This window comes from Strix uralensis, chromosome 2 (genome assembly GCF_047716275.1).
Source record: "Strix uralensis isolate ZFMK-TIS-50842 chromosome 2, bStrUra1, whole genome shotgun sequence".
NCBI classification, from domain to species: Eukaryota; Metazoa; Chordata; class Aves; order Strigiformes; family Strigidae; genus Strix; species Strix uralensis.
Genome location: NC_133973.1, coordinates 38,039,994 through 38,056,941, shown reverse-complemented (window position 1 = coordinate 38,056,941; position 16,948 = coordinate 38,039,994). Strand labels below are relative to the sequence as shown.

The 16,948-nt window shown below is 43.1% G+C and overlaps 1 protein-coding gene across 1 annotated transcript in view; it reads right to left on the bottom strand.

Annotated features, from left to right (window-relative positions):
• UMODL1 (uromodulin like 1) overlaps positions 1 to 16,948 on the bottom strand; it is a 53,753-nt gene that overhangs the window by 12,506 nt on the left and 24,299 nt on the right. The window contains exons 11-15 of the mRNA XM_074860911.1: positions 14,302 to 14,439; positions 13,016 to 13,750; positions 9,767 to 9,879; positions 3,007 to 3,220; positions 1,336 to 1,473 (exon numbers count right to left, since the gene is read on the bottom strand). Of these exons, the coding sequence (XP_074717012.1) occupies positions 1,336 to 1,473; positions 3,007 to 3,220; positions 9,767 to 9,879; positions 13,016 to 13,750; positions 14,302 to 14,439 (1,338 nt within the window). The remainder of the gene's footprint in view (positions 1 to 1,335; positions 1,474 to 3,006; positions 3,221 to 9,766; positions 9,880 to 13,015; positions 13,751 to 14,301; positions 14,440 to 16,948) is intronic.

Here is a 16,948-nt window from a genome sequence, read left to right as displayed (position 1 = left end):
GTGTGCTTGAGTAGAACATGTATACACAGATTTTGGAAGATCGGTGCTTGCAAGAAATCCCCAACTGTAAGCAGCTCAGCAAGTGTTCAGATGTTTTTGCCTAGTACTGTAGGAGACTGCACACTTCCAGGTGTGGGGTATAAACAGGAGAGGAGTCTGTTAAAAAACTTGGCCCCATCTGTGACCAGTTGGTACCCAAAAGATACGACCCTGAGTGCTTTGGAAAACCCCTTTTGGGGCAAGTGCAGGACAAACCTCACGTAGCAGGTCCACATTGCACATATTGTCCTGAGAGACACAGTGGGGAGTTGAACAAATGTGTTAGTAGCAACCTTTAATGGTTTCAGGAAGAAAGCAAGCAGGGGAAAAGGGGAAGCACAGGTTGAGGTCAACGGGTATGTCAAATACTTGACATCCAGCACAGGCTTTGGGGTTACTCCATGGCTCTTTGCTGGTAGAAACAACCTAAGTATTCATCCACCACTGACTTAGAGAGCACCAAGAGAATAAGCTTCATTTGCAGTGAAACACAAAGGATGTGTCTCATTGCCAAAAAATCTCTTAAACAATTTTAATGGGTTGTACATACAAATAGCATCTATTTCCCAAACAACTTATAAAATCTGTACATATATATATATACACACTTCTGGAACCCCTCAGCTTTCAGAAATGCTCCAAATTTAGAAGTTGCTGATTTGAACGTAAGAGGAAGAAAAAGAAATATCTTGGTTAAACAAAACTGAGCAAAGGTTGGTATCAGTTGACTTCAGCTAAAGAGTGGCTTATCACTGTGGTTACAAAAACAAATATAAATTACTGAAGAAGCCTAAAAGAATTTAGGAGCTTAGAGACCCATCATACATCAGCTAACAAATGATTTAAGGAGAGAGAAGCTAGATGAATTGACTCATACAAAAAAGTAGTTGTAATACCAACATGCCAGCTGCCATACAGAGGTCAAACTATGTACCTAGTGCTTTCTGTTACCTTCTCTATTATCTCTGCTACTGCTAATGTAAACAACTAACAGTCTTGACAATCCTATCTAATTTTAATGGCAAATATGAGAAAACAGAACTGTTAAAAGAACCTTACAAAGACAGTATTAAATATTAATATAGTAAACGCTCTTGACAGAATATTACACAGTCAGAAATACTTAAAGTCCACTGCAAGACTTTCCTCATTAGGATTCACATGAAAACAACAAACCAAATTCATCCCTGGCAAAATTTCAAGACCTATGGCAGGTGTGACCAAGTTCCAGTAAAGATCAGATCACTGAGCATTCAGTTAGCCATTACTATTACTTAATAAATTATTTTTTTTTGCCTTCACAGCTTCTTCCAGGCCTTTCTGGATGCACATCAGCGAATCCTTCATTGCAGCTGCACTGGTAAAACCCAAGTGTGTTACGGCATGATGCATCCGGGGAACAGTCATCTTCTTTGGTTTTGCACTCATCATAATCTGTTGAGTATATTTAAGCACAAGGGAAAAGGTGGAGAATGTATAAATGAAAATGTGATGGTTCTGAAATGGGAGCACAGTCATATCATCATGATATGGTGGGATTACACCTCTTAGCTGTGATACTCTGCTGTACATGTCAAGCAGCTTCTGAGTCTAGAAGAGGTGGGACACTGGAAGCCCAGAGGGCTAATTGCAAGGCACTGACAAAACCCTCCAGGAGCTGTGCTACCAGTGATGCTCAGCAGATACTCAGTGAAATGTAGGCACCCTGCTGTAGAGTTCCCATGCTCCTAAAACTGATCGACAGCCTGAGGGGATGCTTCTAACCCCAGGGGCTTCCTCAGCTGCCTCCCTCATTTCACATTCCTGAAGAGATTGTTAGTAAATGCCCAGCATGAGTGAAGCAGGAGGGTGGTGTGACTGGTCCAAGTTGCAGTCTAGTTGATTTCTTAATTTTTACCTGGCCAAAATTTTCACTTTTGAAAGGAAAAATATGCTTTACTTCCCTTTCTCTTCACAAAGTCTGATTGCAACTGTGCAAATAAAGACCTACCACCATAGGTAGGATTCAGAAAGCAGCACTAACCACCTGCTCTATGGGGACCTGTCCCTGAAACAAACAATTTGTTTTAGCACAGGTTCAAGGGGGGCAGGCACTCTACAAAGCACTACCACAAGATAGTCATGATCTTACTAATTAACAGGATATGTAACTTTCCAGATTCACAGCTGTGAGGGTAACAGGCAAAGAGAATGTGCAGGGCAGACCATATACATGTTTCTGAAGTCATTTTGTGTGAGATTCTAATTGACAGCTTATAATGATATTCTTTGAACAAATGTATCACGTTAAGAATATAGAATTTGGCATTTTTTTCAGAGATGACACATTGACTTGTGAAACAGAATTCAACAACGGTTAGTCAGGAGACTAATGTTTCTTGTTATGGACCTCAGTTACATATAAAGGAAAATAAGTTATACAATCAGCCATTGTGCTAGTCTTGGTAAAGTGTGGACTTTCATCTGAACTCCTGACCCACAGATGTGTGAGGAAAACACATACACCCCGTGCAGAAGAATTCACACGTTCATTCATTTCTTGGGGTTTACATCTCATGCAAAATTATCAGTGCAAAGCAGAGTGTAATATGCTTCAGAATTATTTTAAACAGTTAGTTATGTCTGTGTACAGGGACCTGTTTTGCCAGGTAGTTTATAGAACCCTCAATTTGTGTCCACTGTTTCTAACGTCTCCATTTCTTCTTCCCTATAAAATTAATGCTAGGTATAGGCAAAAAGACCAGTGGGTTCTGTACTTTTGGATCAGGAGTACCTCACTTCTTATTTCATCTTTTGATGGTCTCTGAAATAGCTTGTTGGATGGATAAGCAGCAGCAATACAAGGACTTTTAAGAAGGGCTTTTCATCCGTTTTACAGACACTTTCACCCCAAAAAGTACAGATTAATAATAGGGCTTATCATTTTTCTAGTTCTGAAAAACTATTGGGATACTAGCTGCTCCTTACCATTTATGGAGAGACTGCTCTTTTCAACTGTGAAATAGGAGCTGTGTTCAAAGGCATCACGAAAAGTGGTGATGATGTAGTAGATATCCACATCTTCTGCAATCAGTAAATTGAAACTTACCACTGTGCTCCCATTAGTAATACCCGTTATCAACACTTTAATCAGACCAGCATCCATCTGCTGAAGAACCTCAAGGGGCAGAGATTTATGTACCTGGAATAAAAACAAAATGCACGTGGACATGGACAGATTGAAGCAATTACATTTAAGGCTTTGTACACTGTCCAGAAGAGAGCATTATGCATTACAATTGTGTTTCATACTCTGGAAGAAGCAGCAGAAAATTGACCTTTTGCTTTATAATATTTCCACTCTATAGCAGCTGAAGGATATGGTATATATTTAAGCATTAATATTAAACAAGCTAAGCGAATAAGATAGCTCATCTGTCATTTGGCACTGGTCCTTGCCTCTGGTAACAGCACAGGAGGGAAGAGACTGCAGGGAATCTCCCCTGTTCTGCCTCTCAAAGTGTCTCCAGGGAGAGGGGGCAACCCGATACGAGAAGGAGCTGCTAATGGAAGTGGAGATACCTCCTGACACTCCACACTGTATATATGTCTCAGAGGGCTCCCTCAGCTCAGGTATGTTACAGCTTAGAGCAGACCACCCTCAAGACTTTCTTCACAGGTGATTTCTCACCAGAGCCAAGCAAATAATGCTTCTTTTTAAATGCCCAGACCAGGGTAAAGAAAACAGAAAGATGTTTCATTTCATCAGCAATTCCACACAGTTCAACCTCCTGTTAAGCTAGTCTTCAATTTGATTTCAGAAATATTTCATTAAAGTCTTCCCTGAGGAGTATCATACCATTTCTGCAAATTCTGTCATCACACAGTCCTCCTTGAGAGTCCAAGAGCTGGACTAGGAAATGACTCTGCACTATTTTGGTACTGCAGCACCAAATCTCAGCTGAATTTAGGTCAGCATAGAGAAATCAATAAAATAAACATTCACAGTCTGTACACAGTAACGTTGGCCTTTACTAGTGGCCTAAGAAAGAAAACATCACCTTTTTCAAAGCACACTGAGCACCCAGAAGCTGCCTCCTTTACCACACTGGAGAGCAGGATAGTCAGCTTTTTGTGGGATGGGAAAACACAGCCCTGTGTGAGGTTTTGCACCAGCTGGGCTGCTCAGCCTCTCTGCTGTCCCGCTCAGATGGAGGCACCAACCCCTTCCAAAAAATAAACAGACTGGAGCTGCATGTTCAGCCTCTTCCCTTTCCACCCTCCAAGACTGGGTACCTATGGAGGGCAGCCACCCATGGAAACATCTCCTCCTCCTCCCACAGGAGAGCAGTCCATGGGATAGGGCACCTGGACATACACAGGAGCCATGGGGAGGACATACAACAGCATTTGCATTTCCAGCACCATTCTACTTCATCTCCAGGCCCAGCACCAACCACAGGAGGAGCAGACACAGGTCAGATGGCATCATCTCACAGGACCAACCCCAGACAAGACACAAGGCTAATACTAATTCAGCTTTAAAGAACATGTTGAGAAAACATTATACACAGAAATACAGCAAATTTCTGTGAAACTCACTGCAAAGAGAAACTGGTAAACATCCACAATTGCCTCCCTCAGTCCTTTTCTTCTAGTCACCCAGACAAGGGGCCCAGTAAGACTGGACGGGACTCCCTGTGTACCTGCATGTCCCAAGGGAAAGCAGGGCACAGACACACACACACACATGCAGGAAAATGCATACCTAAAGACTAAAGACCAGATGCCATGGTAAGCCCAGGCTGAAACATACCATCCATCAATGTCCTGATTTTTTTCCATTAGAATTGTATATTTTCTTCTCTACTTTCTCCAGGAGATGTTCACAGATCATCTGTGTTTCTTAATATCTCATGTGTGTCTGGGAAGTCTTTTTACATTCTTTCACACTTAGAAAATGCAGCAACAGAAAGCGTGGGACATAACTTTCAAGCCTGCATCAGGCAGGTAGTACAGGCTGTTCTGAACTATTGATATTAAAAGTGCACCTAGAAACTGTCAGCAACAGTGCAACAGGAGACTGTCCACAGTAAGAGAGCAGCTCTCAGCAGCACGTGAAGGACAAATCCCATGCCATCCCTGTCAACCCTCCTGAGCCTGGGATACATGCAGCTTCCTTGTACATAGTACCCACTAGCTTCAATGCAGGACACAGAGAGATGGGAACAGCCACAGAAACACCTACATTTTTGTGATTTCTCAGCATACTTGCTCTTTGACTTTGCCCTCGAGTGGCTGTCAGGCTCCCAGGAGCTGCCATCAGAGAGGAAAGCACAGAGCACCAGAGGGTGCTCATTTGCAGAGTTACTGCACTATAAGGGCCAGATGAGCAGCACTTGGCCCAGGTGAGAGCTGGCACTTCTCTGCCCTGCACAGGAGAGTCTCACATCTTTCCCAGCACCTTGCTCTGCCTTAGGCCCTCTCTTTAGGGAACATCACTCACTTCCTTCCCTAGCTCAAATTGCCAGAGAATTAAGGGGGCAGGTGGGGGCTATGTTGCAGTCACCTCTGACCCATTCTTCCTCTACACATCTTCTGCAGGAAATGTTTGGAACAGTGGGGCTGGAATTCAGCCATGAGTTTAAGGCAGAGCTTATGTCAGTGGTGTAATGCACAGGGGTGCAGGCAGTTGTTCCTACCAAGGAGAGCCTAGGGAAGAGGCAGGGCAAGGGGCAGCGGTGGGAGACAACAGGAGAAGCAGCCTCGTTTCCCTTGCACCCACAAATAGAGCTTGTGCATTTTGTTTTTGGTTCTCCCAGGTGATCAGAGCTTTTGCAACCTATGGGCTAAGCCTGACTTCCCTGCCTGCTGTGTGTTATCTAGCCCTGACTTATTTGTCCGCTATGTATTATCCAGCCCTGCAGACTACCCCAAATTTTGCAGGCATGCTGCAGACTTTTTCTGAGTCATCAGAGCTGATGCGTATTGCATGAGCTTGGTGGCAAGGTGACATTACATAGAGCAAACCCCTTGGAGCAAGCCAGCCACCTGGAAAGGGCTCCCACGTGCCCGGCAGTCCCACACAGCAAACCTTGCAGTGTCCCATGGGGCATGCAGGCAAAGACAGGAGGATGGAAAGGGCTAACTTCCCTATGAAAGCCTGGGCAAACTGTAGGCTGTCCTCGTCAGCCCCAAAATCTCCTGTTTCACCAAGCCAGGGGACTCCTGGGACCCTTTTCCTCTCTCTTTCTGCTGTTTCACAAGCATGTACTGAAAAGTTGGAGGTCAGCCCTAACTTTTCATCTTTCATAGTTTTTATCTGAACTTCTGGACATGAAATACACAACACCTGTGACATCCTCTTAGCCCATCCCCAATTTCACCTGTATTCCCTTCTCATCTGTCCTGAAGATTTTGTTTCAACTGTGCTTCTTTTTACCTAAGTCTTGGGATTTTTTGTAATCTGTTTGTTTGTTTGTTTGTTTGTTTTGTTTCTGTCCTTACTCACATTTTTCTTCACAAAGCAGGACTCAGAGCCTGAAATGTGTCAGGAGACACTGATGGTATTTGTATTCAGCCACTAGGCGGCACTACAAAACCCTTTATCCAGAAAGCTACATGGTTTCACAACAGGTACCACACCCTAGGTTATCAAAATAATAGTTGATGAAGTGGTGCTAGTAAAAAAGGAAAGAGCAAGCTTTTAGAAGGAAATATTCAATATATATGACCCTTGAGTATGAAGTTTTCTTATTAGATAAATAAATTATATTGGGATCCATCATTGTATCTACAATTTCTGTAGCACACAAAGGAAATGTGAGCAATGCAAGACCAGGAGAAATCAGTATGCCAGAAGAAGAGCCACAAGTAAGGGAGCGAACATAAGCAAAATTAACACCAGCATTGAGGAAAGGGAATGTCCCTTGCTCAGGCAAGAAAACCAGGGGGCGGATAAAGTCCAAGTTCAGGGCCAGATGGAAGCCACACTAAAGCCAATTTAACAGGACGGAAAAGGCCAAAAAGTTTTTTGAACAAAAGGAAAGTGACAGACCCAGGCATCCAGGCTCAACCCATGGGTGGCTGTGGCATGTCTGGTGGGTTTTCTGGGACCAGCCATCCATAGGTCCCAGGCAAAATGTCAGCAGCTCGTTGGAATTATTGTGGGTACCTGCACAGGTGCCTGCATGGCCAGCAGAGCAGGGAATGCACTGGCAGTTTGGAAACTGGAAATAACTAAGTAAACAGTACATTAATTTCAACAGAACCCTGCATGTAGCCTTTTTTTTCACTCAAAGAGAAAAAAAACCCCTCCCCACTGTCCATGCTTTGGCTTCACCTTCAGAGAGAAGGTACTAGAGCACACATCTGCCCAGGCACCATCACCAGCACATTTAAGGTTGTCCCAGATTACAGATAAACTCAAATTAACAAAAGGGGTGAAATTTCACTGGAATAATGAAACCGCCTTAATCCCTGTATCAGCACTCATTTCACATACAGATAACTTTAACTGCAATAATTTTAAATGCATTAAGCTACAACAAACAAAGGTTATGTCACTTCAAATGAGGGGGTCACCTTGATAAGGCAATATCATTTGTTAGTTTCACACTTTTTGTCACTCAGTTAAGTTTAAAATACCCAAATTCAAAACAACCTTTCCACTCAGGAATGTAATGCACCTCAGTGAATGTATTTTCAATTCAAACCTTTTGTTTTCCTGACTCATTTCCTTGAGGACAAGCCCTAGCTGCCATGATATTCTTCTTGGCTGTTGCAAAAGGGCCCGAGAACAACCCAATAAGACTAAAATGCTCTCTCACCCTTAGCTATGAGGCTTTTCAGTTGCTTTGCAAGGAGGATGGTGAAACTAGCCTGGACAATGACAGTGGAAGTTGTCACATCATTGTTTTTACCTCATTGTCATCTACACATTATTTAAAGGATGGTATTTCCATTTGCTGTGCTGCCAATTTAACCACATGCCACTTAAGTGCTGGGGCAGCTCTATGTTAAAGAACATTATACACATTAGGATTTATAAATCCTCTGAACTGTAGATGGTTTTAAAAAAACATCTCTGGCAAATTTTATTTAACTGGAACCTGATAGTACTTTTAAAGCCCATGAAACTTTCCTCACTTACTTTAAAGGAGCAGTTTCTGGACTTTATAACCTGAAAAGAAAATATGAAGATCTTTCTGTTTTCCTAAACTTCCTTTTCTTTGGCATCTAGAAACACAATGCTTGTAATAAAACACTCGCAACATATTTTGCCATATACAGCAGCTATGCAACTGTAGCCTATATACAGTGGCTCAGAAGTAGATGCAATCAACACTGGCACATCTCACCAGCTGATCCACAAAACCAATGTGCTGGAAAAAGGAGTTAGTTTCTTATAATCACAAGTGATCATCTTCTGCCTGAAACTTTGAGAACTGGGTAAAACTGACACAAAACTTACTTTAGTTCCTTTATACAATCATTTTACAAATTTTCTAAATATATTTGTATCCATGATTTTCTGGATTAAGGTATCTGTCTGTGTGAAGAAAATATATTCATTTTAGTCCATTTTAATACCATGCTATTCCAGAATAGCCTCAGATAGAGAATGATGCTGAATGAGAGTGAGGTCAATGAAGAATTGTTCCCTTTTCACTTTGCTAATCATGTCACTCTCATTCTGTGACTGTTTTTCTGATGTGACAGCTTGGGGCCAAAACAACTCAGAGAAAGCTGTGCTCTGCTAACACATCCAGAAAGGTGCAAACTGGTAACAACCAGTGGCAAACTTATTTGATATCCAAGAAAACATCATGCACAGCTAAACGGATCATGCTTTTCCTTCCTTGCAGTTGTCTCAAACCCCATGCTGGCCTGACCTCTGCCCGAACACACGCTGTTGTCAGTGCACCCGCTGCGGACAGCTGTATTTCAGTGACAGGTTGTAACTCTGTACACAGTGAGAGTTTGGGGAAACCTCTGCAGGATTTGAAAATTCATATGATTGTCAGCAATGGATTTATCCTCACAGTTAACAGGGCCTCTAAAAACACAGACGGTTAAGGGGAATTAATGAAGGCAATAAAGCAGCCCAGCATAACCAGCGGTTTTCCAAGCACAGGTGTGTCTGAGTAAACACCAGCAGGAACAAATCTGTGATAAATTCACTAAGAAATTAGGAGAGTGATACTGTCAAAGGCAATGCCTGAGAATTATGAGAGTGTTAAAGACACAGCTGATATCACACTGTGCTTTGATATCCTGAGCTCTAATTAGAAGTGAGGGCAGAGGTGATTTATCAAGAAACCACTCCCTTTCCAGATAGGGGGCTACAAAAACAAGGATGATTATAAGAAATGTCAACCTTAAAGTACTATGACAAAGGGTAATAACAATCATAGAGTTCATTAATACACCACTGTGCAGGGCAAGGATATCAGAGCACTTTGCAAATATCCATTAACTTTTTGCCACACCCCTGTAGGAAATCAATAAGCCAGTATAACCGGGTATGATAAGCAGAGGAAATGGAGGCACCAGAGAATCCCCAGATCCTGATCTCACTCTAAAACACAGCTGCATGCTCATCCTGCAGTCTCAGACAGTCAGGGGAACACAGACCTTACAGGTGCGTCAAGAGACACACATGTGGCATGCAGCCTTCGTGGGAAAAAGATCATACACGTGGTTTCTTTGAGATCAGTAACAGGTCACATCTTTCTTAGCCACTTACTTCATCAACAAAGAGCTGTGCAAAGGTTTGGTATTCCTCACTGCTTGTATTGCTAAAGCACAGAGAGTATTTCACATTTGTTATCCGTACCGTGCCACTAAGTTTCTGGACAGCTGTAAAGTAAGAAAAAGACAATTTAAATACATGTTCTATGGATGGTAATCCATGGACAAGTGTGTGACAGTCACTGGCATGCCTGTGTATGGGGTATGCATTGACTCATAATGGCAGAAAACCAATCCTCTGAAATATAGCCAAAACCCCAAATGCCTAAACATAGGCATCCAGCACCTTAGTCTGCCCTCTCTGACCACCAGGTGACTCTCAGGAAAGGCACTGACCTCCTGTAGGTCTTATATCTGCCAGCTCTGTCTTTGATGCTCTGGCCATCTGAAATGCTGCTCTGTGGCTGTGTTCAGGCACCTGATTTGCTCTCCTAGACTCAGATAGCTGTCCCAGCTTCCTCTACATGCAATGGGCGACAGTAGTCCCTCCAAAAGGCAAATCACTGTGGCACCAAGGTCCTCCCTCCAACCTCAGAGGAAGGTCAGACAGCTGCCTGAGGTTGGACATCTACACTTTATACAGTTATTTTAAGATAAGATGAACCCCAACAGGGTGTATGCTCCATCCCTGAAGTTGAATCTTCTGAATCACATTAAGGCAGTTTCAAATGTTATTTTATATTCAAAGGTTATTTCTAGATACCACTGGTTTTGGCATTGTTACTACAGACACTGAAGGTGATCACAAGCAGGAGAGAAAGAGCTTCTCAAGACATGATTCATACCCCTAGCATCCTTTTAGTGGCTAGCCAGGCAAGCTGACTGCCATCACCCAATACTGTGACCTTTGCCAGCCAATTGTCTTCACACTGCCTCCCAGCTGCTAACAGATCATCACTCCCAGCATAACAAGATCTAATGTTTCAATGTTTTATATGAATATAGGATAGTCTTCACCACGGACTTCAAGAACTCTATCATCTGGCTAAGGATTCAGTTTAAAATTGTTTCTGAATCAAGTTACCAGCCTTTACTTTCTGGTGTACCAGCTTGCTTTCCTCCCTACACACATCTGTCCTGATTTCAACAGTATACAAGGCACCAGCTTCCAGCTCTGAGACTGTCAGACTCCTATACTGAGTTTTAGTCTCCCATATTGGCTGCTTTTTCTGAAGTAGCAAGAATTGAAAAGCCAGGCTCTGCATAAACTTAGTGGACCATGTTACACCAGAGTTCTTTCTAGTCACATTGGGGGCAATAATCCCTTGAGCTGGGACAGGTACCAGAGGCAAAGAAATAGTCATCAAGTAAAGCTTTGCAGGGGAGAGGAGAAAGTCGTGCCTGCTTAAAGCAAGCCACCAAAGCAGGCTTCCTTTATCCAGCGTACTTCTGATCCCAAAGGAACCCTCACCACCACCAATCACATCAAAGGATTTGAGCTTGCTTTTTGCTATGGCTTGTCCTGGCATGTGAATATAGGTATTTAGGAGATAAACCACATTCAGTTATCTGATGGTGAGAGGGGAAAATGTTCTGAACAATTTTCAGGAAAAAAAAAAAAAATTAAAAAAATCTGTATTTAAAAGACATGACAGACTTTATGAAGAGTCGGCTGAGGTTGACCCTCCAGATCAGAGATGTTGCCACAAGGAGGAGCTCTATATTAAACTTCACCAAACGCGCATTTTTGCCCTCTGAGTTTCCTGCCCCGGGTTAGTTAGATACTACTATAGTGGCTCTTTCTCTTTTTCCTCAGGCATAATCCCTTCACAAGCTTCTTTCCCAGCACTTGGCTGAATATTTGATTCATCAGGAAAAGAAAACAAGTTTTTATAAACTGAACTTGTTTATGTGGAATTCTTCAATTTGTTTTCCAGCTGGAAGAAAAAGACCTTTGGTTTTTTGTCAGTTAAAATTAGCTATTTTGATTTCTTTTAAAAAAGAACAGGTTTTGTTCTCATTTTTTAAAAAATCCATTTTTTTTTAACTCTTCCCTACATTGAAAGGGGGCAGGGGGAACACAAAGCAAAGCAGTAAATGGAGCTTTTCAATTTAGGTCAACGTGTTCAGCCCAAAATTATTTGTTTCGTCCACTTGGCCACTGAGGTCGCAAATCAGTTATTTGCCCGGCTCTGTTCCCAGATCTCACCCATGCCAGGCAGAGTGAAGAAGAAGAACATGAAGAAGAGAGAAGACAAAAGCTGAATAGGGACATTGGCATGGCTGCCCAGAACTTAGCAGGACTGGAGAAGTGGACAGTGGCACTGGTGGTCAGGACTGGTGGTACAAGAGAGGCTGGAGAAGCAGAAAAGCTGGCCTTACAGGGCTGAAAAAGAGGTTTTATAGAGAGAAAGGAATGCGGGAGAACCAGAAATGGGGCTGGATGAGTGGAGACCCCCAGGAACAGGTGACCATATGGGAGGGGAAGAGAAAAGAGCAGAGGGGCATGAGGTTTGGGATCGGAGAGATATGGAAGGCATGAGAGGCAGAAACAAAACTGAAATATCATTTACTAACACACTAAAAAAAAAAATACATGTAGTGACGTGCAGAGACAGCAGCATTCCTATTCCAAACAAAACCATAACTTAAAGACCAAATCTGACTAACATTGAAATATGATTCAGCTCTAATCAACAGAAAAATCCCCTAATTAGCTGCAATGCACCTCCCCAGACCCAAACAGATTAAGCCCTCCATGCCAGCCTAGTTACTCTCAGTTACAGCTCTTGAAAAAGTGGCTCACAGGTTTCCACGAAGCTCCTGCCCCACAGGGGATTTGCAGGGCTCTGCCTAATCCATCCTCTGCTGAGAGGAACAGGAAGGCAGGTTGTTTGCCTTCCCGGGTCTCTAAGGTGACTCTGTAGGAGGCTGCTGCTGCAGTACCCTGGTGCCAGAGCATGCAGGAGAAACCAAGATGTGTGGCAAAAGGACAAGCAACATATGTTTTGATGAGCCATGCTCAGTGCACTCTATGATCTGCTTCATCTGCTTTGAGATGAAGAAATGTAACATCTAGAGAACTGCCAAATTACCAGAAAGAGAAATTATTTTGACATGCTGATTTAGAAAAAAAGTGCCAGTTCCTGCAAGAAAATAATTTTGACATAGAAAAACCAGTTTCAAACACCTTCATCCCAGACCACTGACTCCAACTGTGCACCTTTCCCAACTCTGAGTGAGGCTTTGCTTCTCATGCAACCGAATTACCACGCATGCAGGCCCCCGCCAAACACATACTCACCGCGGTCCATGGTGGGGCCGGGCATCAGGCTGGGAGCTGGAGAGGCACCTGGCAAACCTGGTGACCTCAGGTCTCCAGCGTATTTCTCAGACCAAGAGCTGTTCTCTCCTCCCATCTCTGCATGTGCTCTAAGAGTGGTGTTGAGGGTGAGAGCACCATCATCCCCTGTGGCTGGCAGAGTTGTACTGGGGCCACCTTGAGAGCTGGCTTGAGGCGTGCCAAAAGCTATGTGACTTCTGGTGGTAGCAGAGGCTGTTTGATTTGGAAACACCAGCAACAGTGAAGTGAGTTGCTCTTGCCTGGCTGTGCCCATGGGAGCATTTGTGAGAGCAGCTACTCGCTGCGATGCATTGGGGGAAGTCTCTGCCACAGAGCTTTGCTGTGATGGACTTACGACCGCATGCCAATCTGAGCTCGTGGCCAGTTCCTTGCTGGCTGCAACCCCCGTGGTCATGGTGCCGTTGTCCCTGCCGAAGCCCATCTGTGTTGCCAGGTCTTTTTTCCAAAGGGCCGGAGGAGCGCTGGTGGGAGAATGACCGTGGGGCACTTGCTTGTCACCCAGGGGCAGTGCATCAGAGAGGTGTACGGCGGTGCTCATCTCAGAGCCTACAGCAGCCAGCATCTCAGTGGTGGCAGGGGAAGCAGGGCCTGCAGGGCTTACTACTTCAGGAGCAAACTCCGTGCTGTTTGTTATTTCAGGAGCCATTGTTTCAGTGAGAGGGTCCACAATCTCACCTGCAACACAGCAAACGCACATTGAAATGGGACCTCAAACTGGATGAGGAGGCACCAGGGTCTGACCTGAAAATGGGACTGAGACCACTCAGCCATGCATAATAGCGTTACAGAAACAGGTCTTGGATATTTCATTAACACAGTGTAGCATACATGATTTTTATGGTGTTGAATCTGGTTTGTGCGTACACAAAGAAGCAGATTTGATTCCTGGGTCTCCCTGTCTGGTTGGCAGGCCATGGATCATTACAGTGGGAGAAAATTAGTTGCAGACATGCCAAAAGAGGAAAAAGTACTCTTCATGTTGCTTAGCAGTCAGTTATTAGGCTAATCAAGGAAGATCTCAAGGAGATTTAATCTAAAAATATATATAAGGTTCACCTTCATGTTCAAAGACAGACCATGTATACTCCCTCAGCCAGAGACTGCAAAGGTGCATCTATATACATGTTGTGTGCTATATAAACAGTTGCAGTAAAAACAGAAGTAAAAAACCACAACTTATTCCAACCTTTCATGGCAAAGGGAAACTACATGCCAGTCTTGCTCACCCTCACAGTTTCTTCCAGGTCGGGATGGATTAGTATCCATGGTTGTCTTGCATCTGCACAGGTATGAGCCCATCAAATTGATACACTCTGCAAACACAGAGCAGTCATTCTCGGTGTGAGAAGCACATTCATCCCAGTCTGTAAGACCAAAACCAGAACATCAGTCAGTCCCTTCTGGCTGCATTAAGCTAGAAATAATCATAAAGTAGTCCTTTCTTCAGTTGTTGAACTTATGAATGTGTTCTTCCTTTTTCGTTATTTAACTGACAGCCAAGCTCTGGGTGATGCAGAACACTATGCGGTTATTCTCTCAAATAAAAATCAACCTTTGTCCTTGTACTCTGAAAAATATTTTCTTCAGGTAAAGACTTCTTTAATAATTATTTTTTTTTTTAGAAATAAACACTTAATCGAAATGAAAAAAATATTGTAGGCTTGTACTATAGCTATATCAAAAGCATACATTATACCAAGTTCTGTGTACAGTACCTCCAGATACATCAGGTAATGAATAGATCTGTTACCACTAGCTAACAATAGATAGAATATCAAATAGAGACTTAATCCAAATAGTCTTCTGCTTCAAATAAAAGGTAAATGCAAGTAACTCCCATGAGAAGCACTCTTCAGTTCTTAACAGAGGAAGTGCTAAGGGCAAAAACCTCATTTTATGAAAGATTTCTTCTCAAAAGTGCTACTTTCAAACTGGGTCACCTCTTTCTGGTAGCCTCAGAAAAGAGATCCTGGTTCATTAATGCATGAATACACTCTAAGGGTGTTCCTTGTATCTAATCATCTCAGCTGCTCTGAATCAGTTAGGGATGCTTCTTTCACGGAGTTATAGACCTATTTGGTTGCCAAGTCTCTTCACTCTTGAAGGATTTAGATCTAGAGTCTTATATTACCATTTGCACACTGTTCCAGCAAACATAGAATCATTGAATCACAGAATGGTTTGGATTGGAAGGGGCCTTAAAGATCACCTAGCTTCAACCCCCCTGCCATGGGCAGGGACACCTTCCACTAGACCAGGTTGCTCCAAGCCCCATCCAACCTGGTCTTGAACATTTCCAGGGAGGGAGAAGCCACAGCTTCTCTGGGCAACCTGCTCCAGTGTCTCACCACCCTCACAGTAAAGAATTTCTTCCTTATATATAATCTAAATCTACCCTCTTTCAGTTTAAAAACATTACCCCTCATCTTATTACTATACTCCCCGGTAGAGTCCCTCCCCATCTTTCCTGTAGCCCCCTTTAAGTACTGGAAGGCCGCTATAAGGTCTCTCTGGAGCCTTCTTGGCCAAGTTTATGCTTTGGACATTAATAATCTCAGTGAATCCCTTGTGCATACACCTTCACTGCCTCAGGACCATAAGTGAGGGAGAGCAGAAGATTAGCCTGAAAACTGTGTCTTGGGACAAATAATCTGATCAGCGGCTAGAAAATTATTTTGAAAAATACATTATTGTTAGTGCTTGTTCTGCAAACATGCAGAGATTAATCACTGTGATTATTTCTCTGAAACAAAGGAAAGTCACATTCTAGAAACAGAAAGTGCAGAGCGGGTGTGTGCATGCACATACATGCATTCATCTTTCTGCTTGCAGACAGTCTTCCCCTTTTACTTTCTTCCAGCTAACAATTAAATTATTTTTCCTTTCTTCATCATTAGATAATTGTTTTATCCGTGACTGTTTCCATTAGACAATTTCATGTGCCTGTGCCCAGCATCTGCCTATTATGTTACAGCCTGAGCCACTTAGAGGGGATACAGAAGTATGCAGGATTGATTAAAGCACCAGCAATGAAAGTGCTCTCATTAATGCCTTGCTATGCTATGAAGTAATTGTGACTCTTGATGGCTTCAAACACCAAGAGATGCTTCCATGCTAATTGCCAAATAACTTACATTCACTGGCTCCATTGTCTCTGAGGGTTTCCTTTCTCATCACTCAGCATGGCTTTTTATGCAAATTCCTTCACCTCTGATGGACACATTCAATCACGCATCAGGCCAAAACACTTATGTTCTTTTCTCAGGGCTCACAGGAACGAGTACATCACTCATGCACATACATACACACACACGCTGCACTTTTTTCCTCTATAACCATGACATCTCAGCCAAGGTGTGCTCTGTGCTCTCTTTCTGCACTCTTGGCAACTCTCTGGCCTTTCACGTTTGGCAACTGCCTTCCCTACACACCTCAGCCAACAGTCTTACTCCAAAAATTATAAAAAAACACCTTTGTGTTCACTCTGATTACCCATTATACCTGTGAGACGTACAAGCAATGGGTAAAAATCTGTGAAAATCCTTGCCTAATGATGGTGCAGACGCTAAAGGTTTGCATGACTTCATGGGGAACGTGGGAAACCCAAAGAAAGCGCTTTGGATTCAGGGAGTTCTGGAGCTGAAAACAGGTGGTGGCTAAGAGAGTATCAGTGAGAGGCATCGTCTACACTTGCTGTATTCTAACACTTCTCCAGGAATTGGCTCCTGGCTGCTACTGAGGACACGATATAGTGCTAGATGGATCTCAGGCCTGACTCAGCACACATCCCTTTCTCTTTTCTTACCATGCCTCACACTACAGACAGACATTTTAGTGTCTCTATTCATCATGGCAGTAAACATAATAATTGAG